The sequence below is a fragment of the Dipodomys ordii genome, unplaced genomic scaffold (genome assembly GCF_000151885.1).
Source record: "Dipodomys ordii isolate 6190 unplaced genomic scaffold, Dord_2.0 Scaffold48, whole genome shotgun sequence".
Lineage (NCBI taxonomy): Eukaryota > Metazoa > Chordata > Mammalia > Rodentia > Heteromyidae > Dipodomys > Dipodomys ordii.
Genome location: NW_012267264.1, coordinates 13022452 through 13042552, shown reverse-complemented (window position 1 = coordinate 13042552; position 20101 = coordinate 13022452). Strand labels below are relative to the sequence as shown.

The 20101-nt window shown below is 35.2% G+C and overlaps 1 protein-coding gene across 1 annotated transcript in view; it reads right to left on the bottom strand.

Annotated features, from left to right (window-relative positions):
* The window catches only part of Thsd7a (thrombospondin, type I, domain containing 7A), a 344637-nt gene that overhangs the window by 34239 nt on the left and 290297 nt on the right, over positions 1 to 20101 (bottom strand). Inside the window, exons 12-13 of the mRNA XM_013019946.1 lie at positions 14234 to 14428; positions 12037 to 12300 (exon numbers count right to left, since the gene is read on the bottom strand). Coding sequence (XP_012875400.1) covers positions 12037 to 12300; positions 14234 to 14428 — 459 coding nt within the window. The remainder of the gene's footprint in view (positions 1 to 12036; positions 12301 to 14233; positions 14429 to 20101) is intronic.

Genomic DNA, 20101 nt, shown 5'->3' with positions numbered 1-20101 from the left:
CCATCAGAAAGAATGGACATTGTCCCATTCCTAAGGGAATGGAAAGACCTGGGGAAATTATATCAAACAAAGCAAGCCAGACCCAGGGAAATACAGGTTTCATGCTTTCCTTCATTTGTAATAACTAGAACATGTTTATGGTATTCTTAGCAGGGGATCACAATAGCCAAATTGCTAAGTACATAGGACCATATAGAATGAAGCACATTAATATGAACCACAAGAATTGGAAACAAGAGTTTCTTATTATGTCTTGTATGTACTTATTTCCTTTTTTATTTCTGTTTTAATTTTCTGTATTCTTTGCCTTATATATAAGTTTATGTGATCCATGGAAGGGAAAAGGAATCACAAAACAGCAGGACAAAGGATGAACTAATGCAACAATGACACTCACATTATATTGGAATTGAACTTTACAACTGGTGAGCAGGGTGGAGTAGGGAGTGGTAAGTGGGAGAAAATGAGGCTAAAAGTGTACTTATTACCTTACTTATGTAATTGTAACCTCCCTTTTCATCACCATTATCATAAATAAAAAAAATAAAAAATAGTGTATTCCACAAAACCTCTTTCAAATAAAATGCAGTCTATTAACTGGTAAAAGATCCAAATTAGGGACAGAGATAAAGATAGAACAGAAAAAGAGTATATTGTTCAGCATTCCATTTTTATTTCCTAATGTGTAACAACCTTTAATAATTGCCTGTCATGTTTATCTAGCACCACTAAAACCTTTAATGCTGCTAGTGAACTGCTAGATAAGCATTCCCCTGCCTTCTCTGCTCAGATCATTCTTGAGGGCAATTAAAACTAAACAATCATAGGGGAAGAAAAGATAGAGAAACTTTTGAAGCGTTTTAAGGCTAAATAAAATTGCTCTGGCATCTCAGAGCAATTTATGGTTTTGAAGGGATGCTGGGATAAAATAAATGATAACTAGGATGGTAAATTTTTTAGTGGTTCAGAATGGAATATGACACCTGGGAAAATCAAACTCCTGATTTCTGATTTTATATAGGCAGAGGATTTTATATAGACAGAGGATTTATAAATATGTATATAAATACATATATACCTATATATACTTATATATGCTATATATAGGTATACATATAGGTATATATATATATATATATATATATATATATATATATATATATATAGCAACAAATACAAAATCTAGCAAGCTGAAAAGGGAAAGCAGAGATTGACTGCCTTTGAGGTCCATGCAATCATCTCATTCTTCTGAATATGAATGTGTAGATACAACTACTTCAAACAACCTTCACAATCAGTAAATTGTGCTATGAAAAGTTCACTGTATGTGATTCAAGAATTCATTATAAATTACGTGGGAAATCTTGGTTAGCTGTAATTTACAGCTGTATCAAAAGGAACTTGAAAATATCTCTGACAAATATATATCAAGAGCAATATATCCAAGAGCAAGACAATTTGGCTAGAATTTTGTCTATGTTCATCCTTTGGCCTTGACAAAACTTTGCAATGGAAAAGATAATCTTTAGCGATTGTGTATTAACAACTGGTTATCTGAAATTTTTGGGAAACCAACTACAAGGTTTTTATTTAAACTCCAATATTTCTCTGTTTTACCCAAGTCATATATTCAGCATTACAAATCATCATTGGACAATTAATTATCATAGTGAAATGCACATATAAATATGTATAACTATATTAACATGTTATTTTAATATTATTTGTTTTTATATACATAAGAAGGTCTATCTTTTTATATCTATTAAATACATGTTTTCTCAGAAAATGTGCAAGTTATTGGTATGAATAGCTATAAGGTTTGTTATTCCTACTATTTTAATACCAGTATTCCTACTATTTTAATCCCTACTATTTTAATGGCCAGGTACACTAAACTTCATCTAGGTTTATCACTGACTGAGTTATGTGAAAGTATAAAGGTTTTTGTTGCATAAAGAATTTGGCTGACCCACGGGGCTGGGAAGGTGGCTCAGTGGTAGAGTGCTTGCCTTGGATGCATGAGTCCCTGGGTTCGATTCCTCAGCACAACATAAGCAAAAAAAAAAGCCAGAAGTGGCGCTGTGGCTCAAGTGGTAGAGCACTAGCCTTGAGCTGAAGAGCTGAAGGACAGAGCCCAGGCCCAGGGTTCAGGCCCAACGACCGGACCACCCCCCCCCCCCCCCCAAAAAAAAAGAATTTGGCTGACCCTTGCTCCTGGTTCCAGGGAGGCAGTCTCTAAGCCCCAAATCTGAGGGACAGAAATATCATTGTTATTTATGGTGGACTATACCACGTAGGAGTATACTAAAAAGGTATTTCTGGAGGTGGGCCAGTCATAGCAGAAAGATGAACCATGTGCTTAAAGGTTTGGAACACGTAGCCACTGTGGTACCTGACTGGCCTCCAGGAGGACTGAAATGGATCCGATGACACTAAAGATTCAATTCATCACGCCTTTGTAATGAAACTCTGATAAAAAAAAAATCTGGTTACCAAAGCTCAGAAAAGCTTTCTGTTTGAAAAACACATCAGTGAGTTGGTAAGATGCTTCCTGACTCTATTGGGAATGCACATGAGGCTTACCTGCCTGAGTCTTTGGGCTGGTGGTTCTAATTTGTATCTTTTTTGCTGTGATACAATGACAATTGTGAATATAGTGTTTTGCTTAGTTCTGTGACTCACCAGTGAACTGTTGAGCCAAGGCCATAATGGAAACCTGAAAATTTGTAGCCAGCTTGTTAGCAATAAGGTTGTTCTGGGAATCCCTGAACTTAGAGCTTGTGACAGAAGTATTAGTAAATACTGAAATCCTTATAATGTGAAGTTTTGCTTAGTAACAGGTAGTGAATATTCTAATAGGAATTCTGCTAGAAAAAAGTAATAAGGTTGTTCATATAGTAGCTTTAACTGCAGTTTACTTATTTAATCAATACACTGAATCTTAGAAATATTTACATAAGTTACTAGGTCAAGTCATTGGTTGACTCTCCTTAATTTAATCTACATAGAATTTCAGAAACAGAAGGAGGCTCTGAAAGATTCCCTTTAGCAATAGAATTGGGTCAACAACTTAACATTTCATAATGTGATAGGATTAGAAAGATAAAGGAATTAAATTAACTTTGAAACTCGTTTCAGTTATTTATTTCTAATATTATCCATGGCAGGATACTCTTCTTTTAATCAATGAAAACCTAACACTGCCATACAATTATTTCCTAAATGTGATGCTTAATTATTAATTTGTTGCATTATCCTAAGTGTTAAATATAATTTTAACAGAAAGGTATTCAGTGGCAAGCTCACATTACTTACACAAGTTTCTTTGCCACAGGACTTTTTAAAAAAAATTTAACATGAACTGAGAATCTTTAGAATGATTCAGACACTGTATTCCCATAATTATTGACTTCTCCCACAGCATCTTGCTGGACCAACAAGCAATAGATCATTCAGATAGGTATAATTGTAATTTTTAAAAATGGGAATCATGTTTTAAACCACACTGAATTTTAGTATGTGCTTAGAAACAGTAGGCTATTTTTATTTTTGCTTCTACATGAAACAAGTCATGTAGTCAACTAATTAACCAAGTAACTCAAAATCACCAAAGCTTCAGAAAGTTTCTTACGTTATTTTATATTTTAAATGTCAAACTTATGAGTGAGCTATTAACTCAAGGAAAGGGTAACAGTTATGTGGATAAAGTTGCTGAGTGTTTTTTTAAGATTTTTATTTAGAAGCTGCCAATTAACTAAAGTTTCCTCTGAGAGATGGGATGTGCATTGACAGCAAGGTCAAGGGAAGGCTTTTAAAAGAGAATTACAATAACACACACACATTTGTTGATATGATTTCGTGTTTTTCCTTTGAGCCCTAAGAAACAGCTTATGTTTAATGTACTTATATGAAAGTTACTCTCTCGTAAGCCTTGTTCCCTATATGGCCATATTGATGACATTTTGCACTTATACATGCTAGGAATGAAAATTGAAAATGAACTATACAACTTGTAGGGGAAGAGGAGTTGGGAGGGAAAAATTTGAGGAGAAAACAAGGGAAGAGGAGACACTGTTCAAAAAGTAGTGTACTCATTACCTGAATTATGTAACTGCAATCCCTCTGTACATCATCTTTACATTAAAACTGAATAAAAATTAAAAAAGGAAGTTAACTAAAGTAATAGTAAACTTTAAAACTCTTGGATGTACAGGGATTTACTAATACAATAGGAATCTTCTGGGTTCACAAAGGCCATTATGCATATTTATGAATTGTGAAATTTGCACGAAAACAGTGAACAATGATATTGAAGAAGACATAGTTACTCCTCTCCAGTGACTATGTTCCAGGTGAAGGACTTTCCAGCAGCGGTTTTGCTGGAAGGTGGCTAGGTAAGATTCTCTGCTGGAATGAAACTGTACACCTGGCATGGAGTTGACATCATCCCCCTCCCCTGATTTTGGCCTTCCTGATTAATGCTCTGAGTGTGTGTGTGTGTGTGTGTGTGTGTGTGTGTGTGTGTGTATGTGTTTATAACAAGCTTGTACAAAACCCAGCGTCTCCTCTTGGGATCTGAAACCTTTCTGGTGCTAACCTGTTTTGGGTTGCTGGAAATGAACTCCTTTATACTGTATGAAAAGTGGTTTAGATCTTTGCTAGTTTTCACTGCCAGAGCAATCCATCTAATCCATCTAATTTCTATTGTCTTTCTATCTCTATCTTATCACTAGATCATCTGTCCATCCATCTATCTAGTATCAACAGATATCAGCGAGATTATCACTTCATACTTATCAAAGTTAGTTTTATCCTTTCCCTATAATATTAGAAAAAAGAGTTCAGTGGTTAATCAGAAGGGTAATGAGTAAAGCATAATGGCAACATTAAAAATCCATAACATTTTTGTTATTGTTGGATATAATTTTTCTTGGAAGTTAAATTTATTTTAAGCAATGAAACACTTCTGTCCTAAAACTAAATGGAATGCCAAGTAAGTGTTCATGAGCCTTGGAAAGCGTTTGACAGCCTTGCCTGAGGGCACTGTAGAGTGTAGTGAAGACCAAAGAAGTAGAGAGAAGAGCAGAAATGTCAGGACCAGAGCACACTGAACTAAAAGATCATGACAGGTGCTTTATTGCCACACCTGACATGAAAGGTAGCTGTGAGAAATTTTCCAGTTTCTCCCCCATCAAATCTACTGTGCTCCTTCAGAGGCTCAGGGGAGATCCCTGGGAATTGCTTATTCTTTGTATCTAAGTGAGCTCCCCTAGGCTCCCTTTTCTCCTGGCTCTTTAAACTTACAGTCAGTTATCTCAGGAAAAGTCAGTCCCTCACTTCTTTGCCTCCTTTTTATATTTGAAAGAAAGAAAAAAACAATACTAGTTACAGCCATACTATCAAGTGAGAAATTGAAATGCTGAATTAAACATTAAATAAATGCCACCAACTTCAAATGCTTTATGGAGAAATTAGGACTTCATTTCAGTTCATCTCAAAGACTCTATTTATTGCCTTTTTGGGGGCCTGATTTAATTAAATATGTTCTTCCTCCACTGAGTTTCTACCATGATAGAGAAAAATCTCATTCAATTTTGTTTCTAATTAACCTGTAATATTAAACCTATATAATCTTGCTAGAATCTCATTATAAAAACTAATGCATTTCTGTTATGTTCTGGGTGGATGACTGTATATGTAATCCTCAAAATTTACTCTTCTTACATTTGGGCTTAAATTAGGAGACAGACTGTTGAGTTCTACACATGACTTAAATGCACAACCTCTTGAGACGAAATCTATTAGTAAATTTCATATTGCATTTCTTTCTGTCTGTTATGGTGCTTGAACGCTGGGATTGGGCATTGTCCCCAGCTCTTCAGATCAAGGCTAGCATTCTACCACTTGAAGCACAGCACTACTTTTGGTTTTCTGGTGGTTTATTGGAAATAAGAGTCTCACAAACTTTCTTGCCTGGCCTGGCTTTGAACCGTGATCCTCAGATCTCAGCCTTCTGAGTAGCTAGGATTACAGGCATGAGCCACCAGTGCCTGGCTTACATCAATTTATTTGTTCATCTGCAATTTAATTCTCTTTTTAAGATGGTACCCTTTGAAATCATCTGTATCAGAACCATGAGGGTATATATAAAGATGTGTACCACTTAGGCTTTTAGCTAATAAGCTTAAGTGTTGCCATAGCAAGATATGCTATATTTATGGTACGAAAAGCCTTTATTTAAATATTAAGTATTTTAATATTAAAATATTTAATGTGCCCAATTTGTATACATTTTATAGGGCCTTCTTTTGCTTGTGGAGTAAACTATCTGGAGTATCATTTGGAATAATATACAGAAATACTTCTGAGAATTAGAGAGGGTTTTGTAAAATATGATATCTGAGTGGACATACTCTGATTCCACTTATGCTTACAAAATCAGTTGTGCATGCCACATGTTAATGTTTTGTAGGTTCAAGATACTGTATTACCACCTTACAGCATACTAGGCCAAGAGAAACAACACAGAAGACATAATCTAAGTCACTGTCTTTTAAAATTAGTGTTAAAGGGAAATTAACTTTTTATTAATGAGGTTTTATGTCACTGTTCTGAGCCTTTCCATTGTGATCACACTTAGAAGACAAAACAAGTAATTAAAAAGGTACAATATGACCTACAAAATATTACAGCAGTACAAATGCTAGCTTGACGCCGACATGGCAACAGTTAAGTCCTGATATTCTTGGGCATTCGTAGGTCATTACTAAGTTCCTCAAGTACAATGTGTCCAGTATGTTAATAAATGCAATTTGTATACTGTTTACAAATAGAGAAACAACTAAACCTAGAGTAATCTGTTATTTCTGTCACTGAGTTTAAAAGATTTTTCCTTAATATTTCGACAGATATATTGTGATATTTTGACTGATATATGTATATATATATATATATATATTGTTTTTAAGGTACTTTTCCCAACTTATGCATGAAAAAAGACCATAGTAAGAATATTTTAAAGTTTATTGGGTTGGAAAACATGGAGGGATATTATTGATTAAGATTCAATTAGTTTGTAATTCCTTCAGTAAAATATGGTTGTTTTCAAAAGGACAAGTCTGGATAGGGCTTTGATTATTCTGCAGTGTTCACAACAAATTTTCTATTCAGCATTTAATATGTAATATGAGGGTCATAAACCTTGATGAACAAAAGATGTAAGGGCACTAGAATATTTTATATTCATGCTACTATTCATTGCAAGAGAAGAACTAATCCTCTACATTTCCCATTATCTGCCCTCTGAAGTGAGTCCTCAGCCCTTCTGAGTGAAGAGCTGGGTGTTCTGTGCTTGTTCTAGCTATGACAGAAAGTCCAATATAGGCCAATATCAGGTAAGTGGCCCAGTAAGAAGCAAGACTATATCTCAACAATAAAGAGCAAAAAGCAGGAATGGATTCTGGTGGTAATGTGTGGTAGGAGTACCTTCCCAGCAAGTTCAAAGACCTGAGTTCAAACCCCAATTCTGTCACCACCACTTTTCACCTTATTATGATGTGTGTGTGTGTGTGTGTGTGTGTGTGTGTGTTGATCCTGGAACTTGAACTCTGGGCCTGGGTGCTGTCCCTGTGCTCTTTGGCACAAGGCTAGTGCTCTACCACTTCAACCACAGCTCCACTTCCAGTTTTCTTGTTGTTAATTGGAGATAAGAGTCTCATGGACTTTCCTGCCCAGGCTGGCTTTGAACCTCGACTCTCAGATATCAGCCTCCTGAGTAGCTAGGATTACAGGTGTGAGCCACTGGTGCCCAGCTGTTGACCCATTTTTTCAATATAAATATCAGAAGTCTCTATCACTAGTAATCAAGTAAACTATTGGAAGGAGATGTGGATTTCTTAGCCCAAGATATCGCAGCCACAGCCACAGGCTTTGTCTCTCCTACTGCTCCTCTGCACTGTGAACAGTTGTGTGATCCAATGCAGAGATTTCCCCACTATAAACATGCAGTAGAACTCCTGGACCTTGCTGACATGCAGGTGCTGACTCAACAGGTCTGCAATGGAGCCTCTTTCAATATTTCTGAGCACTGTTTCTCATTGACCCTCATACTGTGTCTGAAGATCACACAGGTTAGATGCCATTGCCCAACAGTAGCTCAGGATGGCAGATTGCATAGGTAAAGTTTTATTGGTACACAGCCATGCCTGTTTTCTTACAGGTTGTTCTGGGCTTCTTCCATGTTAACTTTAGAAAGCTGAGTAATTATAACAAAGACATTGTACCCCATAAAGCTTAAGACAATCTGTAATTTGGATCTTTAGGAACTTCTTGGTGAAAAGTAATTTAACTGAGTCACTAATGCTTTGGTCTTCTCATGGTCTCAGTGTTGGCAAGTGTTTGATGTTATCAACAGCTATATTACGGTTTGGGTATAGGGGAGTTGTACATATTAAACAATGTGTGCTGAAGAAGAAAAATTATCAGGATCCTTTGGTCTCTTGATATTAACAGATGATTTGACATCACAAGTACAACTGAGCTATCTTTATATTACAGTGTTTACTGATTGTTATTATGGCTTAAGTGGCTTATAGGAACTAGCAAAGAAAAATTTCCTGAAAGGAAACTTGAAGAGTATTGTCTGGAAGGTATTATGTGGCTAATAGAGCTGAAGATTAGAACATCTAGTAGTTTTTTATTTTATCTATTATCTCTTTCAGGTAAGATAAATAGAGTATTTCATTCAGGTAAGATAAATAGAGTTGTTATTCCTTATTTTCACATAGAAAGTGTGTAAAAACAAAGAAAGTGAATGCACCAAACTCCAATTAAAGTTGTAAACAGTTTTCAAAATGCAAGTTGTCACATTAGTAATATAGACCAAGAGGTCTACATTATTGTCCATATCCAGTGGGCAAATCAATCAATTTGAATAGGTAACAACAAAAAAAAACCCTTCATGCTATGTGTATCATTGATTGAATTTAGTAGAACAAGTTGTGACTATCAAAAATGATAGTTCTTTTGTTACCTTATCAAGTTCCCTGGTCAAAATTGATTGAATTAGTAAGTAGAAAAAAAACCTGAATATTTTCTCACTATCATATGGAAACTTTGTGGCACGTGCAGTTTTTACTTGTGCTTTAAGGCTCCTGAAGAGAAAGAAAGTACCTTAGCCTGGTCCACTACAATCCTATTAGGATTCAAAAATTCTTGTAGGAGAAAAATTCTCTCCTGCATTTCATTCATTTATATATCCTACAAACACTTACTGTGCTTAGGATACATTACTGAATAGCACAGATATCCTCATAAACCTCCATTCTTGCATTGTAAATAAAAAGAAAAATAAATGTAAAAATAATTTTTATATTGGGATCATCTGTTTTAGAAAATCACCAAAAATTGAGAAATCAGAGCAGCATAAGAGTATTTGGGAATGCCTGTCTGGATTAGTGACAAAGTTCTATCATGTTTATAGAAACCTTGGGTACATGTATTTTGAATAAACTAGATTACTTCTAAGAGTCCGTGAACTCTGAGATTTAAATAATATATATTTCTATACTTTCAGGAATTCTATCCTCATTCTGAAATTTTTAAGGGAGATTAACTTAAATATTTAGTACTGTGTGTGTCTATGCACTCATTAAATTTCAAATGAATCAGCAAGTCAAGATGTAGCTGTAAGTAAGAAGTGTGTGATTTGGATTATGAGTGGTTTCATATCTATTGTTATTGTTATACTATTCAAGATTTTATTGCAAATATAATAATTTGTGTTTTAGTATCAATAAATGTCTCCATATATATATATATATATATATATATATATATATAAACATTTGTACCATAAAAATATTTTATGCCATATAAAAGGATGATGAACATTTTATATAACTGTTAAGGTATATCTTAAATCTGAAATATTGCTTAGTATAGGGCCTACTGTTAAGAGAAAGTTCAAGCTATTATACAAAAATCATGCCCTAAGTGTAAGACATTAAGGAAAAGTTGACCACATGGGAAATAATCTAAAATAATATACTATTAAACTAGTGGAAGTCAAATTGCATTATCAGTGTAATTACTGATAACATGATTCACAGACAGACAACAATGATTAAACAGATAAGCCCTGAGGCCAATGTTGAATAGGGAATTAGTGTTATTGCTCTGCATACATGTGGGAATCAATTTTATATCTAATTTGAAAGTAGAAAGATAGGTTTGCTCCAAAACCACTTAAAACTCCATCTATCTAGAAAGCTGATGTGCCTAGGAAAAGGCAGCTGTTACTGAGATTGCAATTTATAGCAAGTCTACTACAATGTAGCAAAGTTACAGCACTGCATAAACACCGCCAAAATTGACAGAACACATTTAAGAAAAGTAGTAATTGTCAAAGAATAGTCAATAGAGATTACATTTCCCCAGACTTTAAATAAATGTTAGTAAACACTAAGCGTTCCCATTGGGCAGTCCATCATAGATCTAATTAAGAAGACAAGATGATTCAGGACATAGAAAGTAACTAAATTGGAATGTAGCACTAAGTGTCTTTCTTAGATCCTTTCACAGTCCTCATGACGTTAAAACCCATCAAAATCTATTTATTTGTTTTTATCTGTACCTTTCCCTAGAATATAGTACTTCATTTTTCATGCTTTGTCTTGATAATACTCAGATAGGAAGTGTACTGCTCTTGGTAAATTTCCATTGATTTTGCACTTGTTTTATTTTAACTGATCCAATATTTTTACTGGAGGAAGAATTTTCAAAGCTATTTTTTTCTTCTAAAAATCAGATTTACTATTTTTATAGAAGCTCTCTCATGTTTAATAGTAGATTCGGGTAAAGGTAAAAATATATATGCAAGATGTTCTAGAAGCTCACAGGTAATATTAAAAACAAATGGTATACTCATTATCTGAATTATATAACCATAACTTTTTATACATCACAGGACCTGGGCACTGTCCCTGAGCTTCTTTTGCTCAAGGTGAATACTCTACCACTGGAGCCACAGTGCCACTTCCAGATTTTTTGAGTAGTTTATTAGAGATAAGAGTGTAATGAAATTTCCTGCCCAGGCTGGGTTTGAATTGTAATCCTCAAAGATCAGCCTCTTGAGTAGTCAGGATTACAGATATGAGCCACTGGTGCCTGCAGTATATCACCTTTATAATAACAATAAAAAATAAAAATGGTATTTTAGTGTCTTACTATACGTAACAAGTTAAATGTGATCAAATACTGTGGTTTTCCAAAAATATGTATGGTTAGATGATCTTTGATTTTACATATTTTATTATAATGTTTTAAAAAATTAACATCCTAAAATAGGAATTCATTTACAATTGTAGTATCTAGTTGATAGTATCTCTATTATCTGATGCAGAGAATACTCAGTTACTTTTAGTGATGTTTCTCAAAAAAAGTATGCCAATTACAAATACTAAGCTTTATCTCTCATAGATATTCTTCTAAGTACATGAGAACGTTTTTGACTTAATGATTTCCTTATATTAACCTGGAAAATATTAGGAGCTTAAGTATTATGGAGTCTTTAGGGTTTATCATTGTTAAGGGTATAAAGAAGGACAAAGCTTTTAGAAACTTCTTTATAGGAAGAGGTTTAAGAGATTCTAATAAATGTGTCACCATGATTTCTTGATGGTTTATCAATGTAAGAAGGTCTTTTAGCTTGTGCTGTTTTCTGTACCATATAGCAAAACTAGCTCAGTTCTGGTCTAGTAGAGGAAGCTATTTCAGCAAGGTTGGAGCCTAATTGCCATTGACCTTGTTCCTAGCAATTTAGCTCATCCTTTCTTGGTCACCTCTATCAAAGAAGCAGGAGATCATGCTTCAGTGTTTGCTGAGACATGATGTCTCTGATTCAGGTAGACACACTATAAAGCATTTTCTCTTACTACAGAAACTTCTGTAAACTTCCATTTCCCCTCTGTGACACATAGGCATTTTACCTCCCAAAGATAGCAAACAGGAAACATGAAAGCAACATTGGATTACCATGGCTGTTACATCTGGATGTTTCCACAAGCCTGCCATTTTGATCGTAGCACGCCATTGCTTGGTAGCGATACCCTTGTCCACATTCTTTGACATCGCCTTGGACTTTCATTCCCAGCAGGACTTCCACCTTCCCTTCTGGTAAAATACAATCCGACCAGTTCCCCACTGGCTGGAGAGTGTGACTGTCACAAGGACAGTACTGAGTCTCAATCAGGGGATACAATTGGGGATTTTTACACTTTTCCTTCTTTTTACTTTTGCCTGTAGGAAGAGAAACATCAGATAATTTATATCAGAAAACAGCATTATCGATATAGAACATTCCTAAATTATTCACTTTCTTCAACTTACTTTCTCTGTTTTTTTAAAATTCACATTTAAGAGTAGTTCATAAATAAATGCTAATTTTCTCACTCTAAAGCATGTTTTAAAATAAAGTTTTTTTTGTATTGGCTGTTTTCCATGGTGATAATTTCCTTATTTTTAAAAATAGCTCATTTTGCTATTTGCTATTGGAACAATTGTATTCAATTTTGCACTCTGAAATGATTAAAATCCTCAAACTGGGTCGTATGTTTCCAGTTCTGTCGGGAGGGTTTGAACTAACTGCATAAACTGCATAAAATATGAGATAGGGAGAGACAGCTACTTCCCTGTGCTGCACAGTTTCTTGCTGATTGCAAATAGAATGGTACTGTTACATAGTCATCCTGTAGTTACATAGGATTATAATTGTGAATATAGATTTTTGAACTTCTTTCATTATGATTTTGTATCTTTCCAAATTTCTGATGAGCAATACATTTTTATAGTTGATTATTAGCCTAAGAAATGTCAATAATACCATAAACAATGATATTAAAGGGTAAAATACTTAAAATATATTGAATGTAAAAGGGGTTGGGGTAGAAAAATGAAGAAATGAAGTGAGCAGAATGTAGTCAAAAATTCGATGTATATCCTACAAAATTAAGAAAAGTGAGGGAAGGGGTGGGTTGGGAAGGATGAGTGAGAATGTTGAAAGACAATGATCAAAACTCATTGTATTCATATACTGATTTATTGAATGGCAACTCTGTTGTACAACTACTTAAAAATAGTAATCTAAACAAAGTCCTTCTTAAATAAAATAAGTCATATATATGCTTGAAAAACATAATTATGCTGTATTTAGCTTAATATGTAATATGTTCTTTAATAACTATACTTAATCATATTACCTACTTATAATCTTCATAGGCTTAGTTATATCATTTCATTCATTTTCTTCTCATGGGTGGTTCAGTTTTAGAAAGTTTTCAAGTCTGAGCAATCTACTAGCATCAATATTTCTACTGACAATATTTTTAGTTGTATCTGAATTTAATTCAGTGTAAGGTCTCCTGTTTTTTTTTCATTCTGTCACTGTGGCTTTCTTTTTTTTTTTTTTTACACATAGATGCAGAGCTAATTTTAATACAGATAACTTTAGATACAGAGTTAACTACTTCTTCAAAGACAGAGAGACCCAAGAGAGAGAGCAAGAGCGAGAGAGCGAGAGCCAGAGCAAGAGAGAGAGAGCAAGAGAGCCAGAGCCAGAGCAAGAGAGAGAGTAAATGAGACAGACACAGAGAGAGAGAGAGAGCAAGAGCGAGAGAGCGAGAGCCAGAGCAAGAGAGCAAGAGAGTGAGAGCCAGAGCGAGAGAGAGAGAGCAAGAGCGAGAGAGCAGAGAGCGACAGCCAGAGCAAGAGAGCAAGAGAGTGAGAGCCAGAGCAAGAGAGTGAGTGAGACAGACACAGAGAGAGAGAGAGCAAGAGCAAGAGAGACAGTGAGTGAGACAGAGAGAGAGAGAGAGAGAGAGTGAGAGAGAGCAAGTGTATGCAATGGCAACCTCACCCCATGACAGTGAGAATGGTTACTTAATGGGGCCTCTTCTCTTTGCTCCAATAACTTCAAAGAGTCTAGAAAATTCACAAAAAGCTCATCTAAACAAAAATAATAGTGATCTTTAATGTATAGGGCATAGGCTGCCTTTTCTCCTACTAAAATGACATAATGTTTCTATCATTGCCATCTTATGTTAAAATACACATCCAAATCTATTGATATCTTCAGTACAAGAATTGCCACGGCAAGACAGTTTTCAAATAATCTGTTGGAACTCTCTTGGTCTGAATTTCATTGTGTTGGCTTTGGCATCCTGATTATTCTTACCAACGATGGTACGTTTTCTGGTCCTAACTGCACCACAGTCTCCATTGCAGGAAGAAAACTTGGACCAGCTGGTAAATTGACAGTCATCTTGGCAGGGGATCTGGCAAGCTTGGGTCAGAGCTGGCACAGGGCCCGCATACTGGAGACATTCGTGGATGCTAGCTTGCCCTCCATCTTGTTTTCGACAAGTAATGGCTAGAAGAAATGCATAGTCTAATTACTCTATCAGTTAGAAATCAGCTAACCTTTATTCAAACAGTGCAGGAACCCTCTTGAAATCCTCTATTTATGGTAGAAATATAGCAGAAGAATTTTTTATAATCACAGTAGACATTATACTGATCTTGTAAGTTTTTATAAAAATAATGCACAGTCTTCATTGGTTTTTGTGACACAGAAAAGCAAAATGCATATACACACATACACACACATTCATACACAGACTAAGCAGATTATACTAGTTCCTATTAAGATATTAATTCATTTCACTAGTGGAATATATTTACAAATGAATTTTTATTATGTACATATATATGTTCTATATATGTTCTGAGTTTCTAATAATCAGCTTCAATTTCCTTTAATACCAATTTATAACATCATTATTAGAATTTCTACCATTTTATATATGTATATATGCATACATATGCTCTGAAAATGAGCAAATGTTTTCCATCCACATATTATTTCTTCTAAGATATCGATGTAAATCATTTAAAACACAGTATTATTTCATTTTTTAACTGAACAAAGATATAAACATTGCGTTAAGGTAGCAGGTCTTAAAGAAAAAGAGTAAGGGATGTTTATAGTCTCCTTTCTGCCTCTGCTGTTTCTTCCATTGGTTTTAAAAATAATCCACTCATTCAGAGCAAGTGGATGAAACATTTAAGCTGCAATCCTAAATTTAAATCTTCATTGAGTTACCTTAGATGGCCCCATATCCTCATTTGAACCAACATTTATGGCATTTTTCATGTTTACTGTTGAGGCTGAAACCACTACTTGTCAACCTTGCTCAGGATTTCATCATCCTGAAATTAATGGAAGGGGCCTGACATGTGTGCCCTAAATCACAGTGAGGGCACAGAAGCACCCCTCCCCCTCCCTGAATTAGACTACAGGCCTTGCACCTGTGAACTGAAACCTAACAGCTAGTAGAGCCACTGTGTAATGAGGTGTGGAAAGGACAAAGGTGACAATTTGAGCCAGGAAAGATGTTCTTTGTATAGGTGAACATGACTGCATGTAGTGGCTGTAGGAACAGTTGCAGGCCTTTGTTATTTGTTAAAATGCAAGTTAATGCTCTCCCATGATTTCATTGGCTAAGGACAAGGGACTGGGCATTAGATCTTTGTAAAGCCCTCTGTTGATTCAGAGTAGTTCATTTGCATCAGATTACTTAGAATGCTATGGAACATGATGTTTGGACCTATCCAGAGCTCCCAGAGGGTTGGGAAGGTGGCTCAGTGGTAGAGTGCTTGCCTTGCACCCATGAGGCCCTGGGTTCAATTCCTCAGCACCACATGAGCAGAAAAAGCTGGAAGTGGCACTGTGGCTCAAGTGGAGGAACATAAGCCTTGAGCTGAAGAGCTGAGGGACAGCGCTCAGGCCCAGAGTTCAGGCCCCATGACCGCCAAACAGACAGACAAACAAACAAAAACAGAGCTCCCAGATAAGGTTCCTGTCATGGGGCTAAGAAATGAGTATTTTTAAGCTCCTCAGGTAATCCATTTGAGAATTCATGTTTGAGACCCATTAGCTTGAGGATTAAAGGCAGAGGGAGTGTTCTGGCTGAGGCTTGTGGCTAAGATAGAAAGTTCTCTGGAGGCCAGTCCATTGTGTCCCACACCAACCTTTGGGAAACAGTCACATGCATGAAGCTCTAAACTTTTAGAGCTGTTGCTCTTTTGTAGGGATCATCATAGGGACATATACAGGGACTGAATGAAAACCATTTTTATTTCAGATTTGTCCTTCTTAACACATTAGTAAGACATCAACAGCCAAAAATAAAATAATGGTGTTAAAAGTGAAAAAAATAAAATAACATTACTACCAAAAGGATTCCAGGAAAAGAAAATCTTGAGCAAAACTATACTATTCACAAACCTCACACATCTCTTTTATCCTACATATACCTGTACTGCCTAAAATCTTAAGTACTTCAGCTTAGTGGAAAAGAAAACATATAAAAATGTCAAGAACAGAAAATTCCCGTATCTGTTCTCCAAACCCAGGCAACCGTCCAGTCTCCTTATCTCACTTTTTTGACAGTGTACTTTTGGAACAAATCATTCACACAGTGTTATCCAAACAAGGAGCCACAGCACCATTTGTACAATGTATTAAAATTTTATCATACATCTCAACTTGTTTGTATTCTGAGAGGAAACAGCAATTCAAATACAAATGGAATCTGAAATGAACTTCCTGCTGCTGGGTGAAGAAGATGATATAAATGTTTGGAAAGGGAGCCCTCTGGTTTTTTAAATTTATAAATCCTAAAATTCATTTTAATATACTGAAAACAGTTGTTTTAGCCATTAAATGGATAGATCACCCCAAGACAACTAAAGAGATGAAATAGCTGAATGAAATGTGGTGTCCTTAAATTTGACCATGGATCACACGAAGAATGTTAATGGAAATACTTAGATATCCAAACATTCTGGAAATTAGTTAAGAGTAATAGAGTTTGGTTGATGATTTTTTTGTAACACATGTACAGTATGTGCTAGGTAAGATATTAGCCTGATAGGATGTGGGGAAAATAGTGAATAAGAACTCCCTACAGAATCACAGAAACAGTGGGACAAAGGGTGAACCAATTCAACAGAGATATTTGTGAGACACTATGTTGGAAATGAATTTTACAACTTAGCAGGGGAGGGAGCAAGGGTGGGGGAATGAAGGAGGGGGTAATATTGCTCGAAAAGAAATGTACTCATTACTTAAGTAACTGTAACCCCTCTGTACGTCACCTTTACAATCGAATTTAAATTAAAAAAAAGGATTCCCTATAGTATTCCACAACTTTCTGTAACTTTAATATTCTAAAATTAAGTTCATTTTAAAAGGTAAAAACAAATAAATAAGAAAAGTTGGGCCATATTAAGCACGGGTTCTTAGCACACTAGAAAGCTTCATATATCCAGACAATGGTATCTATATTTGCAGGTATAAAGATTATACAAGTTATCCTTTGAGTTGAGACCTTATCAAGCAAGCTGGGCCACAGCTTATGTTGTCTATTGGAATGGACCAAGAAAGGTTCTTAGTGAGATCAGCAACTCTCAAGCTAATTACTTCAAAGGAAATTCCATATTCAACTGATTGTATACATTTTTTTCATTTATATATTTTTTATATCAGGCATAGCAACTTTTAGCTATGTCATAGAATAGGCTGGAAACATAGGAGCATCATTGAAACTATCATGTGGGTTACAAATGAGTCACACCAGGCAAGCATCAATAATGAAAAAAAATACATACAGATAAGTAAGAAAGCCAGCTTCTTTAGCAAATAAATACTATGAGAAAGTTAGCTCAAACTGTTATAAATGGCTGACAATTACAGCATCAAGGAGAATTTGGAGACTTAAGACTTTAATTTGAACAAACCGATTGTGTGTACACATTGTTGTGACAAGAGAAAATTTACCATGGCTTAAATTTTAGACAATATGGACTGTTAATTTTGTTTACTGTGACAATTATGATTGTCATGTTAAAAGAAAAAAAAGCGTTTGTGGCTGATACATTCTTTAACCAGGAGTTACTCTGAAATACTCTAGCAAAACTTATTTGAAGAGCATAGCAAAGGGTGTTGTGATTCAAAAGGATGGCAACAAATTTAAAATGATAATTTCACTAGTAATATTCATATTAGCCTCTCTATACTAATTTTCTTTTGGGTCCACTCATGGGGCCTGAACTTTGGGCCTGGGCGCTGTCCTGTAGCTCTTCAGCTCAAGGCTAGAACTCTACCACTTGAGCCACAGAGCCACTTCTGGCTTTTTTCTTATGTGGTGCTGAGGAATCGAACCCAGGGCCTCATGCATGCAAGGCAAGTGCTCTACCACTGAGCCACCTTCCCAGCCCATCTATTTACTAATTTATTATGTATTTAATTTTTTGACAATAGTAGAATTTGAGTTCAGGGTTACCTGCTTGCTAGACATACCTGAAACCTTGTGATTACTTTTATTTATTTTAGAAACCTTCCAAAAATTTAAATGGTAAAGATTAATAAGTTGAGTAAGCAGAGTCAGTTGTAAAATGCTTTTATGTAAGTATGTTTTATTTATTTTCATTTTTTATGTTTTGTTTGGTATTGGGGCTTGAACTTGGGCTTTACATTTTCTCAGCTTATTTGTTAGGCAATGCTCTACCACTTGAGCCATATCTCCAGCTTTGACGAATGTTCTAAATTGGGAAATACTAAAAGTTCCTGGGATGAAAGGGAGTAGCTGGTACGGAGTGAGCCTTAGGCTTTGTCTGGGAATGTGGATGGGAGGCTCCTAATATAGCCCTGAAGTAACTAATATAATTCATTATAGCTATTCATCTCCTTTTACTGAAGAGTAATAAATCTCCTTATTATTGAGTTTACACAACAAAAGAGTGACTTGTCAGTGGATAATTCTTCATGATATAAGGTCTTGCTTCCATTTTGTTTGAAAGTCAGAATGAAATAAATTGCCAGATCCAAAATGCACATGTAGAAGTTCCTACAGGATAAGATCAATGTCTTAATGCAGGAAAGCTGTTGGGTTCTGTTTAACAGAGTTCAAGGAGTTCAGAAACTGTATTTAAATTTAGAAACGTAACAGTTAAACCTAGAAACATGGTTCATTCCACTGAAACCATGTCTACATAGCTTTGGAGACAATATATTTGGCTAACCTGACTGGGTGATTAGATGAGAGAACTTTCCCCATAGTTTTATGAAAAAAGATAATAGAATAAATTAGGTAGAAATGAAAAAGAGGAGACTTAAATTGAAGGAAATCTAGCTGCCAAGAGATCTAATTGTGCTTAGAAATAAGACCAGATCTATAAATAATGCAAGAGGAGTGCAGTATTTACTAGGTGGATATAAACGATCTTTCTTGTATGAAAGAGTTTCACTGACACATTTGCTAAATCACACCTCACAATTATAATTTGAGAATGTTTTGTAAGTCTGGTAGAATGTACTTTATTTTCTCCTTGCTCTTCAATAGTTACCAATGATTCCCCAGTCTCATTGATGCTGGTAATATATGTGAAAATGCTAGTATAACCTTCTAGGAAATCATAATCAGCTCCCACTGGAGTGGCTCAGATCAAGGTCAGCTAGTGTGCAGCTGGGATACTGGCAGGCTCCAATGACAGCATGGGGTTTGTAGAGCCATTGCAGACACAGTGTGGTGCCAAGCTTATTTTATGAGTTACTAGGCTACTATTTTAAAATGGCAACTACTAATAAACATTATATTCAAGACTCTTGGAAAGAAAGAAAAAAGTTAAAAACATCTCAAAGCAAATAGGATGCTTATATAACTAGAATAGAACATATTAAGCTGTTTTGGTGGAAGTTTTAAATGACACTTTATAAAAGTGAAAATGACAAAATCTAGGTAACAACTAATAAACATGTTAGCCAAAAGAAGATTTTAATGATCATTAAGTCTAAATTTTCTATAAAGCAAAGCCCCTGCTATCTGTTCTGTTTAATTCTGTTTTGGCTTAAATATTTTTGCTTATTTTTTTTAGGTGATAATTCTATTTTTTTAAAATTTATTTATTTATTTTTTATTTGTGAACATACTGTACAGAGGGGTTACAATTACATGGGCAGGATAATGCGTACATTTCTTAC